The sequence below is a fragment of the Gadus morhua genome, chromosome 9 (assembly GCF_902167405.1).
Source record: "Gadus morhua chromosome 9, gadMor3.0, whole genome shotgun sequence".
NCBI classification, from domain to species: Eukaryota; Metazoa; Chordata; class Actinopteri; order Gadiformes; family Gadidae; genus Gadus; species Gadus morhua.
Window position 1 is genome coordinate 25,728,524 of NC_044056.1, and position 27,337 is coordinate 25,755,860.

At 42.8% G+C, this 27,337-nt stretch overlaps 1 protein-coding gene across 1 annotated transcript in view; it reads right to left on the minus strand.

The window, feature by feature from the left end:
* The window catches only part of magi2b (membrane associated guanylate kinase, WW and PDZ domain containing 2b), a 127,256-nt gene that overhangs the window by 76,211 nt on the left and 23,708 nt on the right, over positions 1–27,337 (minus strand). The window contains 2 exon segments of the mRNA XM_030365817.1: positions 459–683; positions 3,331–3,450. Coding sequence (XP_030221677.1) covers positions 459–683; positions 3,331–3,450 — 345 coding nt within the window.

Genomic DNA, 27,337 nt, shown 5'->3' on the forward strand with positions numbered 1-27,337 from the left:
TGTACTTAACATGACTTTCAGATGCTTTATAAACATTGGTCATTGACCTTTAAGCATCAACACTCCAAACTCCTGCGTGGGATTTCAATGATGGTGAGAACGAGCTGAGACAGAACCATTCTACGTAAACCTGATTATCTTACTCTACACGACAACCGAGTTCTATGAATTTCGTGCATTTTATTGTTCCATTTGGCTATAGTACCATTTTATCTAGCAGTTTAGCAACCACTTTTGACTTGCAACTTGACACACATGTGACGAAGGAGCAGGGGCTATCGGCTCTCCATCGGGGGCATGCAGGTTGGGCTGCTCAAAGTGGGGATGGAGCCGGCACTGGCCGCTACATTGACTATCCTGTTGGATGAAGACATTCTGATTGGACTAGAGACGGTCACAGGCTGGGGTTGAACGCGGCTTGGTTCAGGCAGGGTTTGAGGTGGGGTGCGGCTGCTTACCGGGCGTGATGACCACCCCGTTGCCGTTGACGACGGGGCTGTCATCGTCCTCCTCCTCAGGGGGCTCCAGGCTGCTGCGCTGCTCCATGTTGCTGACCGACTGGTTCCTCTTCCTCTTGCCCTGGGCGCTGGGCCGGGCTCCGGGCAGCAGCGCCTCGCTCACATTCAGGGGAGGGGCCGAGGGGGACGGCTCCGCGGGCGGCTTAGGGGTCCCGTAGAAGTTATCTGTGGAACGACCTGCTATTAATTATTACTATTACTTATTGGGAACTTAGTATTACATAGTAGTACATTAAAGTAATAGATTAGTAAGTATGTAGTAGTATTGGACAGACACATGCCATGTGAGGGTATGCACAAATTAAGTTTTGATTGGCATGTCTTCAAGATTTCTACACAGTGTATGGACATATTCAGTAGATATCGTATATATCCATACATACAGGGGCGGAGTGGGACACTAATAGCCACCGGGAGAATCCTCCCCGGTCCGGCCCTTCCCGCCCCCCCCCCCCCCCCCCCCAACAACGTTTTTTTTTGTTTGATTTTTCAGTAATAAAAAAGAAATCGGTAAAAATGAATGATATAATTATAATTAAGAAAATAAAAATGTGTAAAATAGGCCACAGTTCTGCTCTGTGCGGAAGAGAATTGGCACTCCGAGAATTGGCGCACTTCCTTACAAGACCGGTAACCATAGCAACGCCGGTAAACAAAAGCAAGCAACCACGAACTCTCTCGCCTTCTCTGTCTGACGTGTCTATAGGGTCATTCCATTAGACGTGGGGCCGCTCATATATCCCCCTACATTTCCGAAAATGGACTTGCCCTGCAAGCTGTTTATTGGATAAACGCATTTCCCAATCCCAGGAGTCTTTGCTCCATTCTACGTCAATTCAAGAACAAACCAATTAAAGTAAACTGTAGTTCGTATTATTTATTTATGGCTATGAAACTTCTGTAACGCCTGAATAATGAAGAATTAAATGAAGTAAAAAAAAAGAATATAAAAAAAACCATGAATGAGACATAGAGAGTAAGCAAGTGGTATCAATATTGGTTGGATGTTCACAAGATATATATTGTTTATTTCGGGGATTTTGCGGCGTCTTGACGGGGAATAAATTATGCTCAGGGCCGGCTTGCAGACGCTTCGCGGCCGCTCACAACTGTGGGCCGGTCCAACTGACTTCGCAGGCCGCTACACAATTGCGGGCCGGTCCACCTGACCTCGCCGGCCGACCGGGAAATCTCCTGATCGTCCCGACGGCCACTCCGCCTCTGCATACATATGTTCAGGTTGGGTGAGACAGAGGCTAAATCCGTCAAACCAACTCCTGCAGAACACTACTCCCTAAGCAGTGAGTACTAAGGGATCAGGAGTAGTAATAGTAGTGGTAACAACTACAACAAAAACAACTTAATGTGGAATTCATACCACCATGAAGACATGCTAGGATGAGAATAGCATGTCTAAAGGAATTTGAGAAATATTTAAAAGAAGATCTAAAGGAGTCGATCTAGGCGAAAACAAGAGCTTAATGGGGCTTGATGACATTAATTCTAAATGGAAAACGTACCTTCATACAGTCATTAGAGAAATATAAGGGGATGCTAAGATGTTCATTAAAAAAAGAAAGAAATTATGCAATTTTTTAAAATGAATTGAACCAAATGGGCATAATGTATCTTAATGTGACTTAATGTAGCTTAATGTGGCTGAATGTCCCTAAGCTGATCTGCAAATCTGAAAATAATCTCAAGGACACCTCAAGGTATGCCTCTACATCCGCCAAAAGAAAAACAGAAACTGTGATTTATAAACTCTAAACTATTCATACATCAAAGATGTATCAACTATGAAAGGCTAAGGACCAATCCCAATTCACCCCTTGGCCCTAACTCATAGCCCTACCCTTCGCTTTTGCACATTCACACGTAGGAGTATCGCTGTCCCTATAGTCGTATCATTCAGGGGGCAGGCTAAGGGGAAGGGCTAACTAGCCCTTGAAAGTATTATTTTCGAGCAGCACACTCAAAAGCGATGGTTTTGAGAAATCTCCCACAATGCCTCGAGAAAAAATAGAAAATCGGTTCCTCAGAAAGTGGCTTAAAATGCATCAACACATGCCTTCGGCCCCCAATAAACACCGCTCCACTACTAGGTCACTGTGGTACAACAAATGCATTGAGCAAACCCATTTTTGCACAAATAGTGCAAATGGTATGAATTTCATCCTGATCTGACACACAAAGCTATATTTAATTTCTAAATAAATCAAAAATATATCCCTTTTTTTTTCCAACTAAACACTCGGTGAGTTGCACATTTCTGAAAACGACATATATCAAGCCTTAAGGATATCCCCAACTATGTCACAACTCGTCAGTCCAATGGAGAGCCGAAAGCGGTGTGGTTGTTTACACTTTTCCAAACTGAAAGCAGAAAGACTGAAATGCTCTGTCTTGGCGGTGTGTGTGGAGGTCTGTCTGGTGTGTGGAGCTCTGTCTGGGCGGTGTGTGTGGAGCTCTGTCTGGTTTGTGGAGCTCTGTCTGGGCGGTGTGTGTGGAGCTCTGTCTGGTGTGTGGAGCTCTGTCTGGTGTGTGGAGCTCTGTCTGGGCAGTGGTTGACTGCGCCTTCCGAGAGAAAGTTTAGCTTTTCAGAAACGTGTTGTTTATCGGTACAGTGTGTGTGTGTGGATGGTGATGCTCCGTCTGAGCAGCAATGTATTTAATACCCGCGTCCGAGGGTTCGGTTTTTGACACATATAGAATATCACTACAGAATGGACACGTCCTTTAACACATCACTCATCATAACGCTCATACACTGGTTTAGTGTAGTCTGGATTGTGGGGTTGCAGGGACCAACCTTCATATGTTCCGCTCTCGAGCAGGGCACCACTCTGCTCCAATTCCATAAAGCGCTCCACACTCACGAAGTTGTAGTCCACCCCAGGCACCTCTCCCTCCTTGGGCTGCCTGGTGGTACCTGCAGGAAGGAAACACAGACACACAGCGAATTTAGCCGACGCTTAAACCCAAAGACACCTTTCAGATACGTGCACCAATGAGCAGGCAGGGGTTAGGGAACCATTGGGTTTTGAAACTAGTTCGGCACTGCCGAGGGTCAAAACACCCTTACGCAAGACAAGACTATCCTTCCCCCTTACAGACCTCACCTCTGAGATGAAAGAAAAAAGACCGCCATGCAATCAAATTATTTTTTTAATTCATTTCAAGAAAGGCCAATTCCGTGACAAGCAGCGAAAAAAGTGGTAAGACAAAATTTGTTAGGTGGAAACCAAATGAGCCCTGTTAGATTACACCTGTTTTTTAGTTACTTTCAATCAGAATCTTCCGAAGCTTAGAAAGGAGGAGCCTCACTAATTGGCTGGTAGGAGCATCACTCTGATTGGCTGGTACAGTGTAAAAACGAAAACTTAAAATTGTTGGTCTCATTATGATTTCTGAGTAAAATGAATATAAAACATTAAGTATTCATGTCAACTGTGCAATGCAATTTAGACCAACCAACAATGTTGAGTTTTGGGTCAAGAGTTGGATTCACTGTAGTATCTTTGTTAGCAAGACACACGGGTTTAAGTCAGACTCTGTCTGAGGCTGGGCCAACTACGGTGCACATGCGCATTTCGACACTACCCCCCGGGGAGTCTGGGTATTCGTGATGCCGGTTGGGAAAAAGGGGTTTATTGCCTTTTGTCAATTTCTTTCTGTTAGGTTAAGTTGGGTTAACGGGTTTGGGGTCTTTATTGTTTGTTTGTTGTTTATTTTGCGTAGTGTTGCCGCCACCGTTACCGAGAATTGCATGTCCGTTGGTTGCGTGTGCGGTGCGCTGTGTGTTGCGGGTGTGTGTTAAATAAAGGCAGCTCTCGGGATCGTGCGGTGTATGAGGCACGAGAGATGCGTCACTGTTTAACCTGGGCTCCCGTCTCGTGCAGAACAGGTTTGACCATAATGTCAAACTTGTTCTGCACTTTGGTTTGCTGCATTCAGACAGCGATTCTCTGCTGCTGAACTAGCTACATGTTGCTTGTTCTATTGCTGTCTGGCATTCAGAAATGTAAAATGGAATTTTCAAATTATTAATTTTAATAAAGTGAACTTAAAACTCGTTTTGCATTCTTTAAAATGTTTTTTTTTTTTTTTAATAATATTAACCTTAATTTGAAATATTAAGTTAACACCCCTGACTTATTTTTTTGAGTTTGTAAAATATAAAAATCTTAGTTGGTATAACTCTAACTTTCAAGTTTGTCTAAAGAAGAAAATGACCTTTTTGATGGGCTCAAAACTCAAAAATTGATTGCAGTAAGTTGCCTTGCAATTTTGAGTATGCTCAACTTTTTATTTTTTACAGTGTAGGAGCATCACTCTGATTGGTTGGTAGGAGCGTCACTCTGATTTGATGGAGAATTTTGGACAACGTAAGGCATATTTTGGAAAAACTTCAATGCCAAACCAAGGCCAGATGGTTAATGCCCCCAAGATACAGATAAAAAAAAAAATGCAATTTAAATATGTAAATGTCTTAGCATGGCTGTTACGGACCCTCTTTGTTTTGTTTAGGTTGTATTTGCACTCTAGCACCTCGGCTGGTGCTATTGTGTTTTGGGCTTATTTTCTAGCTTTCACCTGCTTCCAGCTGCCAATTGGCAATCATCGCCTACACCTCTTGAGCAGAAGCAGCCTCTCTCTCAACATGAAGATTTGCGGTTGGGCTTAAGCCTTGCCACCTCTTCCTTTTTCTGTTTCCTAAGCTAATTGTTTGGCATTTGGTCGCTTAAGTCACATATGACTTTATGCGGGAACCTGAAAAAAAACAAACACCCCTTTTTCAGTTAGTCTCGTGTCTATCTATTCATGCCTGCGTCCAGACAATGGGCCGTAACATGGATTGATTGGGGGCTTGTATCCGTGTCTATCTATTCATACCTGCGCCCAGACAATGGGCCATAACATGAATTGATCGGGGGTGTATCCGTGTCTTCTGACTCTTTGGCACAAGATTTTGAATTCTGCCTTTTGTTGCAGTCTCGTCTCGTCGGTTATCATGGATGCAGGTTCTTTTGTTACAGTCTCGTCTCATCGGTTATCATGGATACAGGTTATTTTGTTGTGGTCTCGTCTAGGGATGTCCCGATCCAGCTTTTTGCACTTCCGATCCGATACCGATATTGTAGCTTTTAGCATCGGCCGATACCGATACCGGCCGATCCAAGCATGTATTAAAGATTAAAGATATTTACTTATTTTGTTGTACTACTCATGTTGAAAAGGGTTTTACTCTTAAGAACAACTAGCCAACTTAATTAGGTTAGTTTGAATAATCCACAATAGTTGGTAATGAGAAGCTGACCTGTTTATTCAGGGTTAAATAAACACTAAATAGACAAAATATTAAATAGTCAAATTACCACACACACACTGAATTGGCATCAGTGCTCTGTTCTTGAACAACAAGAGTGTAAACAATATTGTAAACAATATAACATTATATATAAAAGCAACACACACAAAACCTGAGTAGAAAATAGTCAAATTACCACACACACAGTGTGCGCTAGGTGTGCTGAACAACGCGGACCGGATTTGGGGGGAAAAGCTGAAAAAAACTGGAATGGATTACCTACATTGGTGCGCTCGAAAACATGGACCGGAGTTTTGAAAACAAACTGGATCGGGAGTCCGGATCGGGATTTTTCCCGTGCAGGCCGATCCGATATTGATATGCATTTTTTTGCTAATATCGGCGGCCGATCCGATCCAAATATCGGATCGGGACATCCCTAGTCTCGTCTCGTCGGTTATCATGGATACAGGTTATTTTGTTACAGTTTCGTCTCGTCGGTTATCATGGATACAGGTTATTTTGTTGCAGCCTCGTCTCGTCGGTTATCATGGATACAGGTTATTTTGTTACAGTCTCGTCTCGTCGGTTATCGTGGATACAGGTTCTTTGTTGCAGTCTCGTCTCGTCGGTTATCATGGATACAGCTTATTTTGTTGCAGTCTCGTCTCGTCGGTTATCATGTATACAGGTTCTTTTGTTACAGTCTAGTCTCGTCGGTTATCCTGTATACAGGTTCTTTTGTTACAGTCTCGTCTCGTCGGTTATCATGGATACAGTTTCTGTTTAACTGAGGAGGAGGTCCGTGGAGGACCTCGAGCTCGGTACGGCCAGTAAATAGGTGTGGAATAAAGTGTTCAGTTTAGGGAGGAAGGAACTCCGCTGATTTGGTTAAATGCATGATTCCGTTTGCACAGTTTCTCTGTGTTGCTGTTTTTACCGTTGACTGTTTGACTGAAACTTTTTGCGTGGTTGCGCTGTTTCTTGGAAACAATACTGCGTTGCATGTGTAGCGCTTTGTTAAGGGGGTTGTGCATTGCCTTTGTGTGATGCATTAGTTTACTGTCTGCAGTGCTTTGTTTGTGCGCCGGTTAAGCTTTGACCATAGCTTGATCTCTGTGCGCTTCGCCCGTGGTATGAACGCAACTTCCTTAAGCTTTTCTTAAATCCGTAGGTAGGGCTACTTCTAAAGTCACTGAGATCTTCCTTGTGTTGCGCTAGCGCACACTTTGAGAGACCGCTGATTTGTTTCAGTGTTAAACTTGTTTATTTTATAACAACCAAGTAAAGTCACATATGGCGTCTTTCAAAGCTTTTATCGATAATCCTGGTGCGGCGCTACTTAATCGATTAACGAAAGACCAAATAGCGAAATTGGCCACTCATTATAACATTACTCTCACCTATGATTATTATATTTATTTTTTTTCCCACAATGTCTTGTTTTTTTTAAACGATTTATGATGACTATATGCTCTGTAAGGTGACCTTGGGTGTCTTGAAAGGCGCCTCTAAATTAAATGTATTATTATTATTATTATGATTCGAGGCGGAGAAAGTATGCAGCAATGAGTGCCTTAACGGCTGGTCTGGTCAAGAAAGGAATTATTCTTGAACCAGACAATCCACCTGAGGATCCGCATGACGAGTCGGATGACGCAGCGGATAAACCAGCTTTGATTTATACTTAAAGAAGGAGGAGGGGGACAGTGGTTGAACAGGTGTTGAATTTTTAACCAATGATTTATAAAGTTGGCCTTGGGCCAAAAGGAGATTTTGTAAATGGTCATGTCACCCATTCGAGTGAGGGCAAGAACCACTGGCAGGAAGACCACCATGACCCCCAGTGGGTGGGTCCCCAAGCCAGCGGGCAGAACCTTCAGGGACACATTCCTCCCAGCCCCACTTGGATCATCATGGGACCAGGACCAGGTGGTCTCCTTAGATCTCTTTTGTTATTATGCTATACTTTATTTGCCTGGGTGGGTGCGGATACCTTTTTTAGATTGCTTGTCAATTGTTGTCGTTTTGAGAATACATGAATCTTGCATTTGGATGTGGCTCTGTGTATTTATTTATCAATGACCATAGGCCAAAGACCCTCAGTTACAATTAGAACTGTAAGTAACACGATGGAGACTATTAAACCTGGCAAACTTAGTAGAAATGATGCCCCAGACAGAAGGGCAGCAGTGTGTTTCGTTTTAGGGGTTATACAAGGAAAGGCTTAGCCTACGTTGTTTAGTTGTTCATAAGGTAGGACAGTGGTTCTCCAACCTGACGGGGGCCAGAGAGCCCAGGGGGGCGTGAGGCCTCTGACGGCTAGAGGCAAATTGACGTCCGAGCAGTGCCTCAATTTCAGAATGTAGCAAATGCAGCAACAGTTCGCCGGTGCCTGACTTTATAACAGCTCATACGAGCTTGAAAGAACTATTTTAGATTTCACGGGCCCTGCGATTGAAAATAGCCTTCAATTGACCTGTCGCTAAGTCACGCTCCCCGTCGTTACCATGACGAACTCGGACACTCTGTGTAATCCGGGGCACATAAAGACTGGGACCAGAAGATAATTACTTTCTCTCAATTGAAACCCATACATATTTTTCAACCTCATAGGTCCCATGGGCTCTACTGGAAGGGGCGTGACTTCGCCACTCTATGGCGAGCCGGTGCGTGATTAAAAGTAGCTCAATAGAGCTACTTTTGGCAACACTGCTGAGCGTCATCACGCTCCAGCGTCAACGTGAATCAATGAGACCAACTGAAAACTAAGCCGGTATGAAACAAAAACTGTGATTCTGTGAACTGTGAAGTTTAAATGATATCGAAATTCCGTTTGGATATTATTGAAGATACAAGTGTGTAGATTTGTTAAATGGTTTGAACGAAGGTAAATGGTTGAAATTTGACCGAGTTACGATGTCCTAAGTAATTTAAGTGTCTGAATGGGCAGACGGCTTGAATGGGACCAACTGTAGAATATGACTGTTTGAAACTAAAACTGTGATTCTGAAGAAAGTTTGAAGGATATTGAAATTCCGTTTAGATATTATTGAAGATAGAAGTGTGTAGATTTGTTAAATGCTTTGAACGAAGATAAACAGTCGAAAATTGATTTAGTCGCCACACAGCGACATAGGACGACTCTAAACACCGCTGATACCTGGGGTCGCCACACAGCGACATAGGACGACTCTAAACACCGCTGATACCTGGGGTCGCCACATAGGACGACTCTAAACACCGCTGATACCTGGGGTCGCCACATAGGACGACTCTAAACACCGCTGATACCTGGGGTCGCCACACAGCGACATAGGTTGTATCTTCTAACCTCAAGGCTGTCAGATCGGAGAAACATCCAAGGCACACTTCTAGGAACACATCTAGGAAGTCATCTTGGAATACATCTAGGACCACATCTAGGAACACTAGGAAAACATCTAATAACACATCTAGGACCACATCTAGTTCTTACCTGCTGCTGACATCATAACCTAATGAAAACCAACTGCTTCACAACCCACCAGGATCCACCGCATGGGGCATGCTCCTCACCCTCATTTGGGTTCAGTGGATCTTAGGGTTTAATAGTTACGTCTTTTGACATGTCTAACCCTAATCCTAACCCTAACTCACCAGGAGCCACCGCATGGGGCACTCCCCTCACCCTCATGGGGTTTAGTGGATCTTAGTAGTTCTGTTATGTATTTTGGAAAGTATGAGGAGATTTTAATAGTTATTAGTTATAAGCCATGCTTGATCATTAATAGTTATAAATTATGTGTCATTTGGGAAGGAAAATCTGGTTGTTTACTTTTGTCTCCCCTGTTGGTTAGTTCTTCACGATGAAGGGCCACCATCGTGATGGCACGCCGCCCCCCCCCCCCCCCCCCCCCCCCCCTGTCAGACACACACTAATCCAAGTCTCTTATAGTTAACCTAAATACTTTGCAGGGATTGCTCTGTAAATTAAATTGAGAATATAACTGCATCTATATGCATCAGTGTTAATTTTGTCAGCTATTTTAGATTTAGTCTTAGTCTTAGTCTTTTGACGAAAATGCTTAGTATATTTAGTCACATTTTAGTCATTGTTTTCCTTTGTAGTTTTAGTCTAGTTTTAGTCGACGAAAATTCCTTACATTTTAGTCAACTTTTAGTCATTACTTTTAGTCAAAATGTTTTCTCTTTTTAAACTAGTTCAATTAGGCTAACCCTATATAGGCTATATGGACACCTGCTAAGTTGTTCCACTCAAATAGAGTACTAAAGTGAAAACGTTACGTTGTCCTGGCAACCGGATTTTCAGTTCTAAACAACCGAACGAGAGATGGTGTTCTCCATTGCTTCCATGTGTTGTTTCTTTCAAAATTAAAATAAATCAATTTCAAGAGGTGAAAATCACTACCAATCTAAAAATGTCGAGGCGTTCATGTATTCCCCTGGGGTATTAAAAGGAAACGTTTGTAAACGTTAGTTTAGTTTAGTTTTTTTTTTAATATGAAGACAATCTATTCTCAATATTACTTACATCATTGGTAAAGCAAACTCACAAATCAATTCGCAAAAAGATTGTTCCTTTTCTATAAAAGGTTTGTGTGCCATAGGATTTCCCCTTGTTAATTTGGTTGTGTAGAACCAAAAATCTGTTGCTCTCGAAACGTGACGTCACACTTTACTACTCTTGTCTGTTCAGCCTTCAAAACGATAGCTGGTAAATTGTGAAAAATGCATTAAACTGTAATCAGAAAACGCGGTTATATGCTATAAACCCGATAGTATCTTGGGTATAAAGGCTGGGACGAATTTCAAAGTCCACCTTATGTTGAAGTATAGACCGTGGCGATTCCCATTGAAACGAATGGCGCGGTGATTTTCTTCAAAACGAGAGCCGGTAAATTGTGAAAAATGATTTAAACTGTAATCAGACAACGCGGTTATATGCTATAGACCCTAGTATCTGTGGAATAAAAGCTGGGAAGAATTCGAATCATGTACAATGCATAACGTTAGCTCATAGCTGAGTGGACCATACCTCCCGTTGCCAAGTCGTAGCTAAGGTCCGTCCTATTTACTGGAGGAGTGAACAGTTGCATAAGAACCTTACGGGAGTGTACTGATTGGAAAATATCGTGCATTTTGAATGTCCAAACAGCACACCAATAACATTTTCGTCCTGTCTCGTCTCGTCAACGAAAACAAAATGACATTTCGTCATCGTTTTTATTATCACAGATCTATTTTTAGCTCGTCAACGTCTCGTCTTAGTCACGGAAAAAAGGTCGTTGACGAACATTTTTCGTCATATTTTTCGTTAACGAAATTAACACTGATATGCATGCTATTTTAATATTATAAAATATAATATATATATAGAATAGATATTTTTTAACTATCCGTCGACGCCATGGAACTATTGGTCGACGCAACGGAGATGACAAGGGCTGTGATTGGTCCTCCAACAAAATAATTTCCGGAATCACTTCTCCGGTTTGACTTTGCACCTTAATTACTTTCTACATTGTTTACTTAGCACCTTAAGGACCAATAAAACACCAAATAAAAATTTAAGAGCTTTGGTAGTTTATTTACAACACTGCTTACATGGTGTGTAGTCAACATATAAGATCGATCGGGCGACGAATTGCGCTGCGTATCCGACATCCCGACGGAGAGCTGCTGAGGGGTCTCCGTAGTTACGGAGTTGCATTACGGAGTCGGAGTAGTATACTTTAGCTAAATGGTCTGGGGTGAACTCCGAATTCAAGTTTTGAATTCTGCATCGCAAAACAAGCCTTTACATTCGCCACATTTACGCACCACGGTCCAACTCTGTAGCCACACCGAAGTGCCTGTACCGTGACGGTTCGGTACAAATACGTGTATCGTTACACCCCTACTGAATAGCATATCTACAAGAGGAATAAAAGTAGACAAAACTATTTTGTTGTGTGTAGGGTACCAATAAATGACAAATTGGGTTAGAGGCATCTAATCCCACACCTTAACCACTTCAACCCAAGCTAACAATGTACCCAAAATCACTCATTAATAGCGCCACAAATATAAGGGCCAGGAGCACAATCGGCCGCTCAAAGGATAACTTGGGAGAATATAAATCGGTATATTATAATATATATACAACCACTTAATCCGGCTGGATGCTGTTAAACATCAGAAATAGCTCATTTTAATTACGCCTGAATGCCATTCCAAATGAGAGAAGGGCTGTTAATTATGATCAAGTTCCCTCATGGTCAACAGACGCATTTGTGAATTAAATTAAAGAAATTGAATCAAATGCCGAGAAATCGGTCAACATTTTGCCAAAAACGAAGAGGCCAAATATGGTCAAAAATACATTGTGTGTATAATGCAAATGCTGATCTAATGACCTAATGTCTCATGATAATATCCTATTTTAAATTAGGAAAAGTGTGACATTTTGCAATAGGGTATATGGGTTGTTTACCTTTGGAAGTTTAAATTTAAAACATAATCTGAAACTGGACAAATGTGGTTGCATGAGCCAACTCGTTGTGGCGCAATAATCCGTGAAGATGCTCCAAGTCCCTGGGTTTTCTAAAACATCCAAGGTACAGCAAAATCTATGCTGACAAAGATTCAGCATGTAACTAACTGGAAATGCCTCCGAAAAAGTCTGCGAAAGAGTTCGCTAATGATGAGGAATATGTTACTGTTAATGTCCTAACAGGAATGTAAGAACAGCGGAAAGTTTTCTTTAAAGCAGTACACACGTTATTTCGCAAACATCCGTTAGACAGTGGAATTTGACACAGTATGCTTCTTTTTTTTTCAATTCAATTTTATTTGTATAGCTTGAGCTGGCTGGTGTTGTTAATAACTTATAATATTTCAAGCTTTTCAAGTTAGATGTACACACACAACTCTTCACACATTCATTGTTCTTGTTCCACAAATGAATAACTCTATTTTATTTATTGATACCCCCTGGCTCTACTTTGTTGTTCTTGTTCACACTGACTTTATGTCGGCTTTGTTGTTCTTATTCATACTTGTTCCCACTTGTTTTTTGTTCCACAAACCTCAGCCTGACACTGTATATATGGTAGGGGTGTAACGATACATGTACTTGTACCGAACCGTCACGGTACAGGCACTTCGGTGTGGTTACAGAGTTGGACCGCGGTGCGTAAATGTGGCGTACATAGCGTTAATATGGCGAAGGTAAAGGCTAGTTTTGCGATGCGGAATTTCAAAATTGAAGCCGAAATTCGCCCCGGACCGTTTAGGCAAAGTATACTACTCCGACTCCGTAACTACTGAGACCGCTCAGCAGCTCTCCGTCAGGATGTCGGATACGCAAAGCAATTTGCCGCCCAATCGATCTTATATGTTGACTACAAACCATGCTTTCAAAGCTTTTCAAATCTTATTTGGTGTTTTATTGGTCCTTAAGGTGCAAAGTAAACAATGTACAAAGTAATTAAGGTGCAAAGTCAAACTGGAGAAGTGATTCCGGAAATTATTTTGTTAGAGGATCAATCATAGCCCTTGCCGTATCCATTGCGTCGACCAATAGGTCCATTGAATCGACGGATAGTTAAAAAATATTGGATGCGCACGTAAGCTACGGAGAGGGTCTCTGACAGGCTCTCCGGCTACGGAGAGGGCTCTCCGTGTCTACGAACAGCACTTTAACATGCACACGCATTTCAAAAGGCACCATCCAGGTGTTACTATTTCTGTTGCTGTGAAAAAAAAACGAGCTGTGCCAACCCAGCTCAAGACACTATTTCAACAACCCCTGTCTGGGAATTCAGAAATGCAAATGCCATAACCAAGTTTATTGGTGTTATCATTGCTGCTGATCTACGGCCATTCTCCGTTGTTGACAAACAAGCAGTTTTTAAAAATTTTCCCCTTAACTGTATCGTCCTGTACCATACCGTGACTTCAAAACCGAGGTATGTACCGAACCGTGACTTTTGTGTACTGTTACACCCCTAATACGTGGAGATGATGTTTCTTCTAAAAACTCAAAACACAAAACTCCTTGCTACAGCTTTAGATGCTGCATCTTCCTTTGCAGCTTGCTGATGTTAGGCAGTGGAATCTGTATGAGCTGGAGGGTTTCATCACCAGTGGTATATTTTATTTGTATTGCTTTTTTAATAGTCACCTTTCCCCACCATATTCCTCTCTTGTTAACACTTATGTATACACAATATTCATCCCTGTTCCTTCACTTTGTTCTTGCTTTCCCAGTTAGAAACACACACATTCTTGTTGTCTCACTCATTGTTCTTTCATTCCAGCATAATGAGTTGTTATTCTTCAATATATTTGATGCATAGTGTATGGCTTAGTCTTAAATTGATCATGGTTGTGTGGTCAGCTCCTGCCTCATCAGAAGAAGTGGGCTGGACACTAAATGCTGAATGGACTGTTGCTACTCTGCTTTCTCAATCGCTCCCTTACCAGGGGTAAGTGAATCGAATAGCATGCAAAATCAAGGAAATCCAAGAGTCCAGTTGCGCAAAAAATAACATCTTGAATCGTCTTTGATTTCAAAACAGATGTAGTAAGGTAAAAGGTTAAGCCCCTAAAGCCAGTAACCTAGTGCTACCAATGCTAACACGGACGTGGAGCTTTCCCTCAAACTTAAAAACGGATCTCAGTAGCTTTCAGTTGTCACCCTACCACTCCAAATGTAAAACTGACATTTACAAATATGCAATAATCCAATAACAGTCAAACAAGAACTTGGGTATTCCCACTAGGGCCGGTAAGTTACTTTTTTCCCTCATGTTTTTGGACTTCCTATTGGACATTTTTTTGGTCATTGCGACTGCTAGTTTTCTGTTTCCCTGGGCTTTAGTGCCCCAGTGCCTAGCCAAGCTCCTTAGTTTTCCCCCAATACTGATTTGCTCATGCTCATTGGAGCCTGTTGCCTGCGAATCCTGTTTTAAATAAAAAATATATTTTTGTTCAAGTATATCGTGCCTGCATTGAGGTCCATTTTCTGCACCCTGGCCAGCGGCTGTGACAGGTATGTGTTTTTCGCAATCGCTGCTGTCAGTCCCATAGAAGAACATGACAACATGAGTGTTTTGGAACTATACAGGCTTACATGAACCACTTGACTACCCCGCCAGCGAGATCATAGAGTGTCACAACTCTTCTCTCTCTATGGCTCTGGGCAAGTCGAAGCCACTCAAAAGCGAGGGCCAATCAAAAACGAGGGGTAGGGCTAAAAAACAGAGAATTGAGATTGGGCCTTAAACTCATGTCCTCAAAACCTGACCAAAAACCTGCCCGGACCAACCTTCCCAGAGTCAGTTAACTTCGGAAGAAGAAGCAAGGTGTTTCGTGTCATTTGTTTCCAGCTTTGGACTCTGCTTTTTGTTTGGTTTAATAGCGTCTTCTGACTTGATGTCTTCTCTAACTTTTCAACCAGCGGCACTTCTGTCTGTTCTGCTGACCGACGGATACTCTTCGTGGTTCAGAAAGGGGGCGGAAACAAGTCGTCGGACTTGTAGTCTGATTGGTTAGACCATATGTCATGATGGGTTGATGTTTTGGCTGGCAATAAGTAAGCAACTAGGGTGGTGCTCAGAGGATGAGTCGAGTTATATATATATATATGTATTTTACCAGACATATTATGACGGTATGCTGGTAGCCAGTTTATATGCCCTGGGTTACAGTGAGAGGAAGACATCCTCTATTTAGTGTCAATGTGTTCTGCTGGCCAGCGGGCTCTTGGTCTGTCAGATGAGCCTTACCGCTCATGGCTGCTGCCTGCTTAGGACACTATCAACAAGCAGGGTTGAGTCAGAACAGAAGTCAGAGCTGTCTGCATACTCTGCCACATCATCTCAACATTTTATTTTTGCTAAATTGTCATTATCACACCAATATAAACATAAACAATTTATCTCAAACAACAATGTTAAACTAGCTGAAAGACTGAAACGAAGCATTTCAAAAATATATTGAGAAAACATGACAGATCAGTATCATAGGTGGGGAGATGAATGAAGCTTGACACATTGCTCCCAATATTTTTTTAATAACAAAATGGTCTTTGGTCAACCTGTGGCCTGTACTACGAATCTTGATTAGTGGGTTAGCAAGGTACTGTATGTTGCGCTCAAAGCCTGGGTTAGCTGGGACATGAAAATCGCTCTCTTTTAGCGTCACTGTATCACCATGGTGACTTATGCTTTCAACCAAACCTGGTCGGGAGCAGGTTTTCAGCTAAGTCCATCAGGCGTGCGCAGCTTCTTAGCCCCTCCTTTGACAATGGCGTAACCATTACTGGGTGTTCCCGTGGACCTCGGAGCCCTTGTCGTACAGGGGTCTCTCCAACAGAGGCTCTTTCGGGACCAATCCCTTGGCATTGCCTGAGAATATTCTTTATGAGATACAGGTTCTCATCAGAGGGTATTCTCTATTTGATCGTCCTTGTTGGACCTTATGTAGACAATGCTTACCGTTGCGCATTGTGTCTCTGTGAGAGAGTGGTAGACTGTGGAGGTACCGCATCAATCTTGAATTTCTGTGCAGGGGGTTCGACTCCCAAGTGACGCGCATTCATGTGAAGCTTATAAAGTCCAGATTCTCATGCATATGGAATACATATTCATCACTTAAGGTTATGGAATTATATTTTTGTGTTTATTTTGAACTTGAACACATATTTTGAAGGCCGTGCTGGCACCACACCTATGGGAACAAAATGCATGATGATAGACTGGCGAGATTTGAACCCTGGTCGCTGGCGTTCGGGTCTTATAATAATCCACTATGCCACCGTCGCTACCTCTCAGCGGTTTAAAACATATGCGATACATTTCTTACATAGGGTGTATTTAAGGTAAATTCCCTAAATTATAGAATAAGGCAGGTTGGACGTTGCTTATGCATTTTGAAATCACCATCATTCTATTGGGATTAATGGCGAACAATTCAGCATTTGGCAAGGTTAATTTATAGTCAACATGCAGAATCTTTTCACTGATACGCATTTATATAGACTGCTTTGTCTATCCAGTTTGTAAAGGTGAGTAAAATGACGAGATAAACGCCCCTTTCACGTGGACAGATTGAACCTAAAGCGGAAAACCTGGCTCAACTAATCAAGTCCTAAGTGAGCTTCGTAGTACCATTTAACTCGCGAGTTGCTTCTCTGTCGATCCAGGCTTTCCCAAGAAGGTCTGGGTATATTCAGCGAGGTTCGTAGTACAGGGCACTGTAAGGTCATCAGGGTGTGGCATTTACCCATTTATTGAATCATAGGTGTTGAACAAGTCATTTTACCAGTCCCAATGTGAATCAGTCAAACCACGCTTATGATGTAAAAAAATACAACACACACTTGTATCATAAGTTATAAGATTGTTTTTGACAAGTTATGAGGACTTAGGACAATTGGTAAGGATGAAGCACTGTTTTTGTAAAATAAAATGAGGACGAAATACACATAATCAGTTCAGACACCTCTCAGGCATCTTTTTTTACCATCAATACGAGTTTGGGTAGAGTTGTGTTTTTTCACATTGATCTGAGCATTCAAACATGGACAAACATTCAGCCCGGTTTCGTGCTGGTCAGGCTGAAGTGGTCACAAACCTGGTTGATTTGCACTGAGTGGGTACTCTCGACAACAAGTCATATCCCGCTGTTTGTCATAGCAGTTTAAACTGTATACTCAGCCTGCATAATTATAATGTTTTTAGGTTCTCACTTTTTGTCAAGATTCTTACTGGCTACAGTATTTCTATACTTTTCATAGTCGTTTTAGAAGCATGCATCTTGGGTCATGCAGCTTTTATTGTGAATATTATCAAATGAATTGCATACGTTTTTAATTTGTATTATATTCCTTAAACTCTCATTTCATTTGCATAGGAATATATTGCTATTGCATATAGATACTTTTGTACTGTTTTCCTGTGAAACACCTTATCCATTACAAAGCCCTTAAGTCAACATGGTAGTGGATATTTATAAGGAGTGTTTGGCTCAGGAGAACCGACATCCATTTGGTGCACACAAACAAACACACCTCCCCAGTGCCACAGTGTCCCTGGTTATACAGTAGGACGTCAGAAGGATGCAGAGTAATGCGGACGTTGGGGGGTATTTATAGTCTTTCATGCAGGAGAAACATGGCTCTACTGGATCTATTTATAGCTACTCTTACGGAGGTAGAGGGGCTCCTCGCTGGGGGGGGGGGGGATTCATCCCTCTTCCCTCATTCAACTCCTATCTATTCCTTGTACCCTGTCCTCCCCTCCCCCTACAACCCAGAATGCAATCCTGAATCCTCCCCCATCTCCTCTTACCTCCAGATGAACATCCATCTCCATCCCCAACACACTCCCCTCCCCCTTGGTCACTGTTTCTTCTCCCCTCCTCCTCTCTATATCCCTCCTTCTGTTTTATCTTTTATCTTTATCTCCAATCCACTCTCCATCCCTGTCTCTTGTCATGCGTGTGCCTCTCTATCCAGCTCCTGCATCCCTCTTCCTCCTTCAGCCCTCATTGGTCTCATTCCAGTTCTTTACTTCTCACTGCAAGACAGTTGAACCAAACACTCTCAAAACTCTGTTTGATTTGGAGGAGAGACTAACCATGGCTCAGCAATGTGTAAATGTGCAATTTATATGCCATCCACAGAAGAGAATGTTAATTGACAGAGTTAAATATAGTCGTCTTTGAACAAATAGATTTTGCGTGTAATGTGGTCTTTTGGCAAGCGGATGGTGGTATGAACGCACTGACCATCATTTAAATTCCACACAGGATCCCATGGTTCTTATACATTCAAAAGACCAGTCCGTCCTGCACTGCGAAAACGACATGGTGGAGGGAAAACAGGTGGACCTGCTTTCATTTTGCACCGCTGTGAAATATCAAAAAGCCTAAACTACATCCCAGCCCAGAATTACAGTAAAAACAAGAATTAATGCAGCAAGCAGCATTTTACGGGGGCCAAGCCTAAAGCAGACCAATAAGACCCTGAGGCAGACCATTAAGAACTCAATGGCTCCTGGGTGCTTTAATCTTTATTGTACATACTTCCTCTTAAATCAGATTGAAGACATTCGTCCATAGATGATAAAGGATTTTTATTTAAATCCAAAATCCTAGGATCCTTAGATAAGATTATATTTTTTATTGTCCTTGTTCAACAGAGTTAAAAAACGAAATTGTGTTTAGAGCATCACCACCACCACTGGCATACAAGTACCTGATGGCATACATTACCCACTATAAAGATAGATCTCCCATATGCTATGGTGTATAAATATATAAATAATAACAATAACACAAAAGTGCAGTTGAAATGTCAACAGTCCAGTTATAGCTCCAATGTGTGAGAGGAAAGAGAATAAGAATGCAGCAATGCAAGCCCAGTCCATAGTTATTGTGATGTGTGAGTGCATCGGATGAGGGGGATGGGGGGGGCTGCAGTCCTGTAATGGATGGAAAATAGTGTACAGTGCAGCAATGCAGTCCGGTTCACAGTTAATGAGTGGGAGTTATAGTGGGGGTTATGTGACCGAGGGGTTTGAGGGTGGGGGGGGGGGGGGGGGGGGGGGGGGGGGGGGGGGGGGGGGGGCAGGTAGTTCGTTCAACAGTCTGACAGCCTGTGGATAGAGGCTGTTGGTCAGTCTGTTGGTCCTGGAGCAGATGGAACGGTATCTTCGTCCAGAGGGCAGTCGCTGGTAGAGATGGTGCGCTGGGTGGAACTGGTCCTGTAGGATGTTATTCACCTGGCGTAGGCAGCGGGAGGTGAAGACTGTGGAGATCTCTGCGAGGCTCATCCCAATGATCCTCCTGCAGCCTTGACCACTCTGTGGAGGGCCTCCTTTACTGCCCTGGTGCAGCTGGAGAACCACACCAGTAGTCCGTAGGTGAGGACGCTCTCTACTGTGCAGTGGTAGAAGTTGACCATCAGTCCCTGTGGAAGCTTTGCCCTTTTCAAGGTACGGCCACACCAACCGCGTTACTCGCGTTAGGGGCTTCGAAAACCGGCATTTTTTCATAGGGATTCATTGGTGTAGGCGCGTAGACACGTTGCACGCGTTGAAGCGTCGCGTTAGGGGCGTTAGACGCGGCAGACGCACGTAATTACGCACGTAAACGCAGTAACGCGCCCAACGCGTTACTGCGTTGGGCGCTACTGCGGGCGTTGGGCGTTACTGCCCAACGTCCGGAGTTCAAAAAATTTAACTTTCAACGCTCCAACGCGTGACGCTTAGCCGCGATAGCACAGCTTGCACAGAAGCATACGGCCGACATCTTTCTTTATTCTGGGTGGAAATAGTAACATAGTTACGCCATTAAATGCGTTTATGGAAACATTTTTTTCGAGAAATGTGCATTTTACTTTCATAATGTTTGCTCTGTGAATGTGAAGGATGTTTGGTTTGATAGTTATGACGAAGAGGGAACGCTCCGTTCACTTGCATGGACATGGACTCATCTAGCTGCGTTGGCGCGTTGACGCGTTGGAAGCGTTGAACCATCACACAATGATCAAGCGTCAGGTTAGGCACGCGAGTAACGCGTTTGGTGTGGCCGTAGCGCAAGATTCCGCAGGTAGAAGAGGCGTTGTTGTGCCTAACCCACGGCAGAGGAGATGTTGGACCTCCAGGACAGATCGTTGGCCACAGTCACGCCAGAAACTTGAAGTTGGACACACTCTCTACCTCCTCCCCTCTGATTAGGAGTTAAGAGTGGCTGAGGTGTCTGGCCCTGCGGAAATCGATGATCACTTCCTTGGTCTTGGTGGTGTTGAGAACCAGGTTGTGATCACGGCACCACTCAACCAGTCTCTCGGCCTCCCTCCTGTATGAGGTCTCATCATTTCCTGTGATGAGGCCAAGTACTGTTGTGTCGTCAGCAAATTTCACTATGAGGGTAGATGGAGAAGAGGAGCAGCGGTCGTGAGTGAAAAGAGTTTAGAGAAGTGGGCTGAGCACGCAACCCTGAGGGGCCCCGGTGTTCATGGGCAGGGTGGGGGGGACCTGCCAATCCTGACATGTTGTGTGCGGTGGGTTAGAAAGTCCAAAATCCAGTTGCATAATGTGGTGTTCAGGCCGAGTTTGTGTAATTTGCTGTGTAGCTTGTTTGGCAGTATAGGGTTGAAGGCTGTTCTAGTAGAGTAGAGCTCAGGAGGTAGAGCAGTTGCCTTGTAACCGCAAGGTTGCTAGTTCGATCCCCAGCTCCTCCTAGCTGAGTGTTGATGTGTCCCTGAGCAAGACACTTAACCCTAACTGCTCCTGACGAGCTGGCTGTCAACTTGCATAGTTGACTCTGCCGTTGGTAGGTCAATGTGTGTATCAACCGATGTAAGTAGCTTTGGATAAAAGCGTCTGCTAAGTGCCCTAATTGTAATTGTAACACAATGGCATCCTCTGTTGACCTGTTCATCCTTAGGGAATTGACTGTTTTTAACAAAGTTCAAGATGGTCATGAATCTATCCAAAGAAAGTCACAGGTTCTTGAGACCAATTTGTTCACTGTGAGGATATGCATGTGCTTGCAAGACTTCATGACTCGAAGTCAAAGGATCACGAGATATGCTTGTTATCTCGTGAGCTTTATTTTTGGTCTATGCTGTAGCGCCACCTTTGGGCCAGACAGTGTAATATTGCTCTCTGTTAATCTTGAGTAAGCCTCTAGAGCTGTAGAAAGTTCATAAAAAGCATGCGAGCGGATTAGGCTGTGTACGTTTTAACGTGGCGGAATAATAACAAAATTAAAGCTGCAAGCAGCATTTACGTGTGCCAAGCTAAATCCGACCAATAAGACCCTTACAGACCATTAATACTCTGACAGGCCATTAAAACCCTGACGCAGACCATGAAGACACTGATAGACCATTAACTCCGGACAGAACCCCCTACAGACAGCGATCTTGTGGTGCTGTAAAACTATTTTAAAGCATGTGATTGGCCTACAGCTCAACAACTGCCCAGCAGCATGTAAAAGATACAAGGAATAGATAAATCGCAGGGCATAAAACCATTTGCTCAATTGATTGGCTTACAATGCTTTTCAGATAAAAACACCAATAACAAATGCATCAGATTTTTCTGGTTTCAAACGCTACATTACCTAGCAGCGTGGAAAAATTCACACCACAAACGCATGCTGGCAATACGAGTAGATAACACATGACTCTCAACAGTACTGTACACTTACAGTATTATTATATATAAAATATACAAAAAATCTATAATTAATTAAGCGCCTAGTATTAGCCTAAACTATTCAGCGTGTGACACATCAACAGGCGCTTGGCAGGCTTAGGAAATTTGACTTGACACTGTTGTGATGACGGTTTTTTGTTTGTAAAGTAACTCAATTCGCACGGTTGGTGCTCGAACAACGCTATTTAAGTCTTTATTGATAACGTGACTCTGCATATGGAGATTTGATCGTGAGACGGTCGCTGTTCAGTTGTGCTCCAGCGGGTTCTATACATGATTCCAGAATAAATTACTTTTCTTATTAGCAGATATCTGACGCTGCTTGGTTATTTGGACTGGGTTCTTTGTCTGATCTGAAAGAAAAGACCAGGGGTCTCATTTATAAAACTGTGCGTTGGGATCGTTACTAAAAGTGTACGTACGCCCCAAAAGCCAAGTTTTGCGTCACGTGCGGCAAAAAATGTCAGACTTATAAAACCCTGCGTACGCACACCTCTAAGCAATCTTTGCTATATAAATCACAGAGTGCCTACGAGTGTGCGCAGCTGAATCAGCTTCACGTTCCGCCCTGTACACGCCCCTTTTTAACCATAAATGGTCAATGCAAACAACCTGTTTTATATGATCTACATATAAAACAGACTCAGATGGAAGTATTATGTCTTGTCTGAAAGAATGGCAGAGGGACTGAGAAAATCAAAAAAGGGAAATTTCACGGAGGTTGAAGTGGAGACACTTGTGGGTGAGGTGGAGGCCCGAAAAGACCCTCTCCCTCCGAATCCTGCCATTTGCATGGTGCCAGCATGGTGCCAGCAGTGCCATGGTGCAGCATTACGCAGGGGCTCACCGCTGTATTAATAGGGTTACGGTAATAAGACTGACTGAGAACACCTTGGATGATCAGTTTGTAATCACCCACGTAAAATGTTCTTGAACATAACCCCTATTTAATGCCTGATTTGTCATTAAAAGCATGGATTTGGATGAGGAGTATGTGGCTTGGTATTTCACTCTTGGGATTTAATTGACATTTGATTATGTGTTGACAGTGTCACATAAAAATATTATGTTATTGACACATGTTGGACAGATGCTTTATTCCATGCAGTCGCGCCGACAGTGGACCGTATGGAGTGGCGGGATTAAATATAGAGAATTTTCATTTTGAATTTTCATTTAGATTCTAAGGAGATGTTTCTGGAGTTATAACTGAGAAATAACGCAGATGACTTAAATTATTCTGATTACATAGATTTAACGCATGATACGGGTTGAAATTAAATTTATGAAGGACGATGATAAAAACGAATCGTTCTTCTCTACATTTCTTCTGTCTGACTTCAGTTCACCACCACACCGTCTGTGTCGCCAATTCTCCTTTTCCTCCAAACCATGCGTACGCATGGGTCAGAGTTTGCTTAGGGCTGCGCACATTCTCCCGTCAAGTTCGTTTTTTATAGATCACAACCTTGGCGTGGAAAGTCACGTACGCCACTTTCAGCCCCGTTTTGTGCATACGCAACTGTTATAAATGAGACCCCAGGACACACGATGGTCGCAATTTAGGCCTTCTAAGTAAAGCTTGGTGTTTGGAAACAACTTTGCGACCATCTACAGACGTTTACTCTAAATATGGATATTGTGCATTACCCATAAAATAAGTGGCCTTAATTGGGGATACAGTGGGATGTTTTTCCTAAATGGGATTATATCTTACATTTTTTATTAAAAGTGATCTTGGGCTCGAAAAGGTTGGTTACAGCTGCGAGTCTTTAGCCATCTGCTGGCTCTGTGCTACTGCTGAGCCATTGTGGTGCAACCATTCAATATCCTCTGGGTGTTCCTCAGAACGGGCCTTTTGGGTTGGATAAGAGAGTTTGCATGGTGGGTCTGCGTACAGTTGAGACAGTGTATGAAACCAAAAAAAAACTAAACTTGTTATAAATATATTTATTACCAGCCAATTGCAGCGGTTATTGACTGGTCCTGGTCCCCAGCTTACCAAACATTTTTTTTTATAAAAGCCAGTTTGGCTTTGTGAAGCTCCTTAAGGGTTGTGTTTGGAAATCAAAGATTCTTGAAGCTTCTTTATGAGACCATTTTAGAAGCACAAATAAAAAGATGCCTCTTGATGCAACTTAAGCCATCTCAACTCTCCCTGATCCCTCCCCCACTCTCACCTCCTCCCGCTGTCCATCAGCCACCTTGTGTCTCTGCATCTCATTAACGCATAATGAAAGGAGGAGGGCTCTATGTAGGCGTGGTCTATGTAGGCGGGGTCTATGTAGGAGGGGTCTATGTAGGTGTGGTATATGTGGGCGTGGTCTATGTGGGAGTGGTCTATGTAAAAGGGGTCTATGAATTTATAATGTTAAAACTATTCAAGGTTTTCTTAGACAATAGGAATGGAATTTATTGTCAGTTATTTGCCGATTGAAAGACAAAAACATTGATGGCAGAAGACAAGAATAGTTGCATTAGGGCTGCACGATATGGGCAAAATATGATATCCCGATATTTTTGGGCTGAATGGCGATATACGATATATATCTCGATATTTTCTATAGAGTGGGTTAGATGTTTTTTTTCTAAGTCAAAAGCCACATGTGAGATGTTGCAAGCACTTTTATTAAAACATAGGTCAGTATGACTGCAACATGTGATTTTGTATCGTTATTTTCAACAGAATTGAATGAACATGTTAAAAAAAAAAGGGACGTTTTTCACCTTCTTCACAAAATAATCACCTATGCAAAACAATATAAAGCTGTAGGTTACACACATTAGCTACCAGTAAGAGCATTGGCTTCGTCGCATTGTCCTGTGTACTACGGTGAGGGTTTCAGTGCGCCGTAACTTTAATCCCCCGCCCCCTCCCTTCTCCGTTCCATTTGGGAACATGTTTGGCTTCATTTCGCTTGTTTCGTATATTTTAATTAATTAATTAAGAGCGTCACCAGAGGGCGCCCCCAACACATTTGCCGAGCGCCGGCCCTGGTTTCGGGGCAGAAGAAACTGTCGCGGCGGGTGATGCAGCAGCACAGCCACGGAGTATTACGCATTCATTATACTGCACTTTGTACCGCTGCTGTAAATGGTGGAACAGATTTGTCGTGCTTCCACTTTTAGTCGCAACGGTTTTGCTACACTCTCTACAGATGACCTGCAGCTGCTGCTCATCTGTTTTTTTTTAAACCCGAACTATTTCCACATTATGGAGCCGTTGTTTCTCCTCTTTGAAACAATTTAGTCTCTCGCCGCCGTCTCGTTTTCTTTACGGGTATCATCCATGCTTGTTGTGTTGTGAGGGGGCGGCGGGGGCGGGAATGAGGCGTCTTTGCACACGGCACGTTCGGAAAGACAGAGTGGGAGGGGTCGCGCTCACAGTCTCCAAGGCAAGCGCTGTAGACGCTTGAGGGGGAAACTGACCATTTTAACGCATATCGATATAAACGATATTGTCAAATCTTGTATCCCCGTGGAAATTATATCGATATATCGTACATAGCCGATATATCCTGCAGCCCTAAGTTGCATGCAATAATTTCAAAAGAAATATGTTTTATTTTTATAAAGCAGTAAAACTATTACGTTCTCAATTCCGTTTCCATTCCGGACTTTCCATTGGTCTAAATCAGGAATGGGCAACTGGTGGCTCGGGTGCCGCATTGCGGCCCGCATCCTCACTCAATGCGGTCCGCAGATAATTTTTAATTGAGTCAGTCATTGTATTTATATATTGCTGTTCAAAGATAGAGGACGCTTCCTATGCAATCTCGGGGCCCCAGGCCTTCCCGATCAGCGAGAAATAAAGACAGGTTACCATGGCCATGAGCAGTGCAAACATGGATCAAGAAGACCCTACCTTTCAGTCAAGATGGGAAGCAGAGTATCTGTTCATAGAAGGTAAACCCATGTGTCTAGTTTGCTTTGAAACAATATCATTCATGAAAGACTTCAACTAAAGTAGCCACTACAACTGCACTGAATATGATGATAGTTGTTGCACTTAATGTTGAATGATGTTTGTGAGCCCTTTGCGCTGAAAAAAATAGTAATCACTCATGTGGCTGTTGTTTCTGATAAAACAAACTTGTTGTATTTGTCGTTTAACAAGAGACCAAGATTTTCCTGAAAGCTTTCAGACTTTGTTTACTTACTCATTTAACGTACATTCACATCGTACTAGACACAGCAATAATAACAACCTATCTTTACCCTTTTCCCGCACATCACATCATCAATTGAGTATGTCTTATAGAGGCCCTGCATTATGGAATGTCTTACCCCCCCTATTAAGATCCATATCATCCCACTCCCTCTTTAAAAAGCATCTTAAAAAACATATTATCTTTTCATGAATCATCTCATCACCCCCTGTCTTCTCCATTGCCCCACATTGTTATTTTTCTCTATCTAAGACATGTATTTACCACATCCTTTTCCATTTAATTTTGATTATTTTGATTATTTATGTACTTTGTCTCCTTATTTTCTGAAGTTTATTTGTCAGCCTAATAAATATGATTTGATTGTGATTATTGACAGGGGTGGAACTCTTGTACAAGCCCATTGGGCTTCGTTCCCTCCTTGCATCATTAATGCTAAAGTGTGCTAAATAAATAAACTAAACTGAACTAAAACTTCAATAGCCCAGGCTTTTATTTGTTTCAATCACTGAATTTTCGAACAAAACTCTTGCTCAGCAAAGATGGGAAATACTATAACATTTATTATTTAAAGTATGAATATTCCTACTGTACGTAGCCCTACACACATTACCACGCTAACGAATAACGCCTACACACACACACACACACACACACACACACACACACACACACACACAGTGGCGGAGTGTAATCGGAGCGTAATCGGGATAGACTGAGGAATTCCCGGTGGGCCGTTAACATTTCGGGGCTGTCGGGCTGATTACTGCGGGATAAAAATATTATGTTTATAAAAGTTCCTTGCAGCGCCGTCCGGCAGCCTGAGCTGTGCGCCCGCAACCTCTCACTCCCTCAACAGACGCAACACTCACAAACTGTCAACATCGCAACCAAGTTGATTTTGTCTTGAGTAACTGAGCGGCCCCTCCCGAAGTGGTACAGCCCAGGTGGGCCTTGAACTGCGATTGGTCAAAAAGACGTAACAGCTTATGACAACATTGAACTCTCCTGCAGGCTCGAACAGAGTGACACACAAACACACACACACTTTTAAGGAGTTTTTCACCCACTCCGTATCCTTGCTTGCCCCAACAAGTTTGTGCGGCCTGCTTGTTGTTTTAT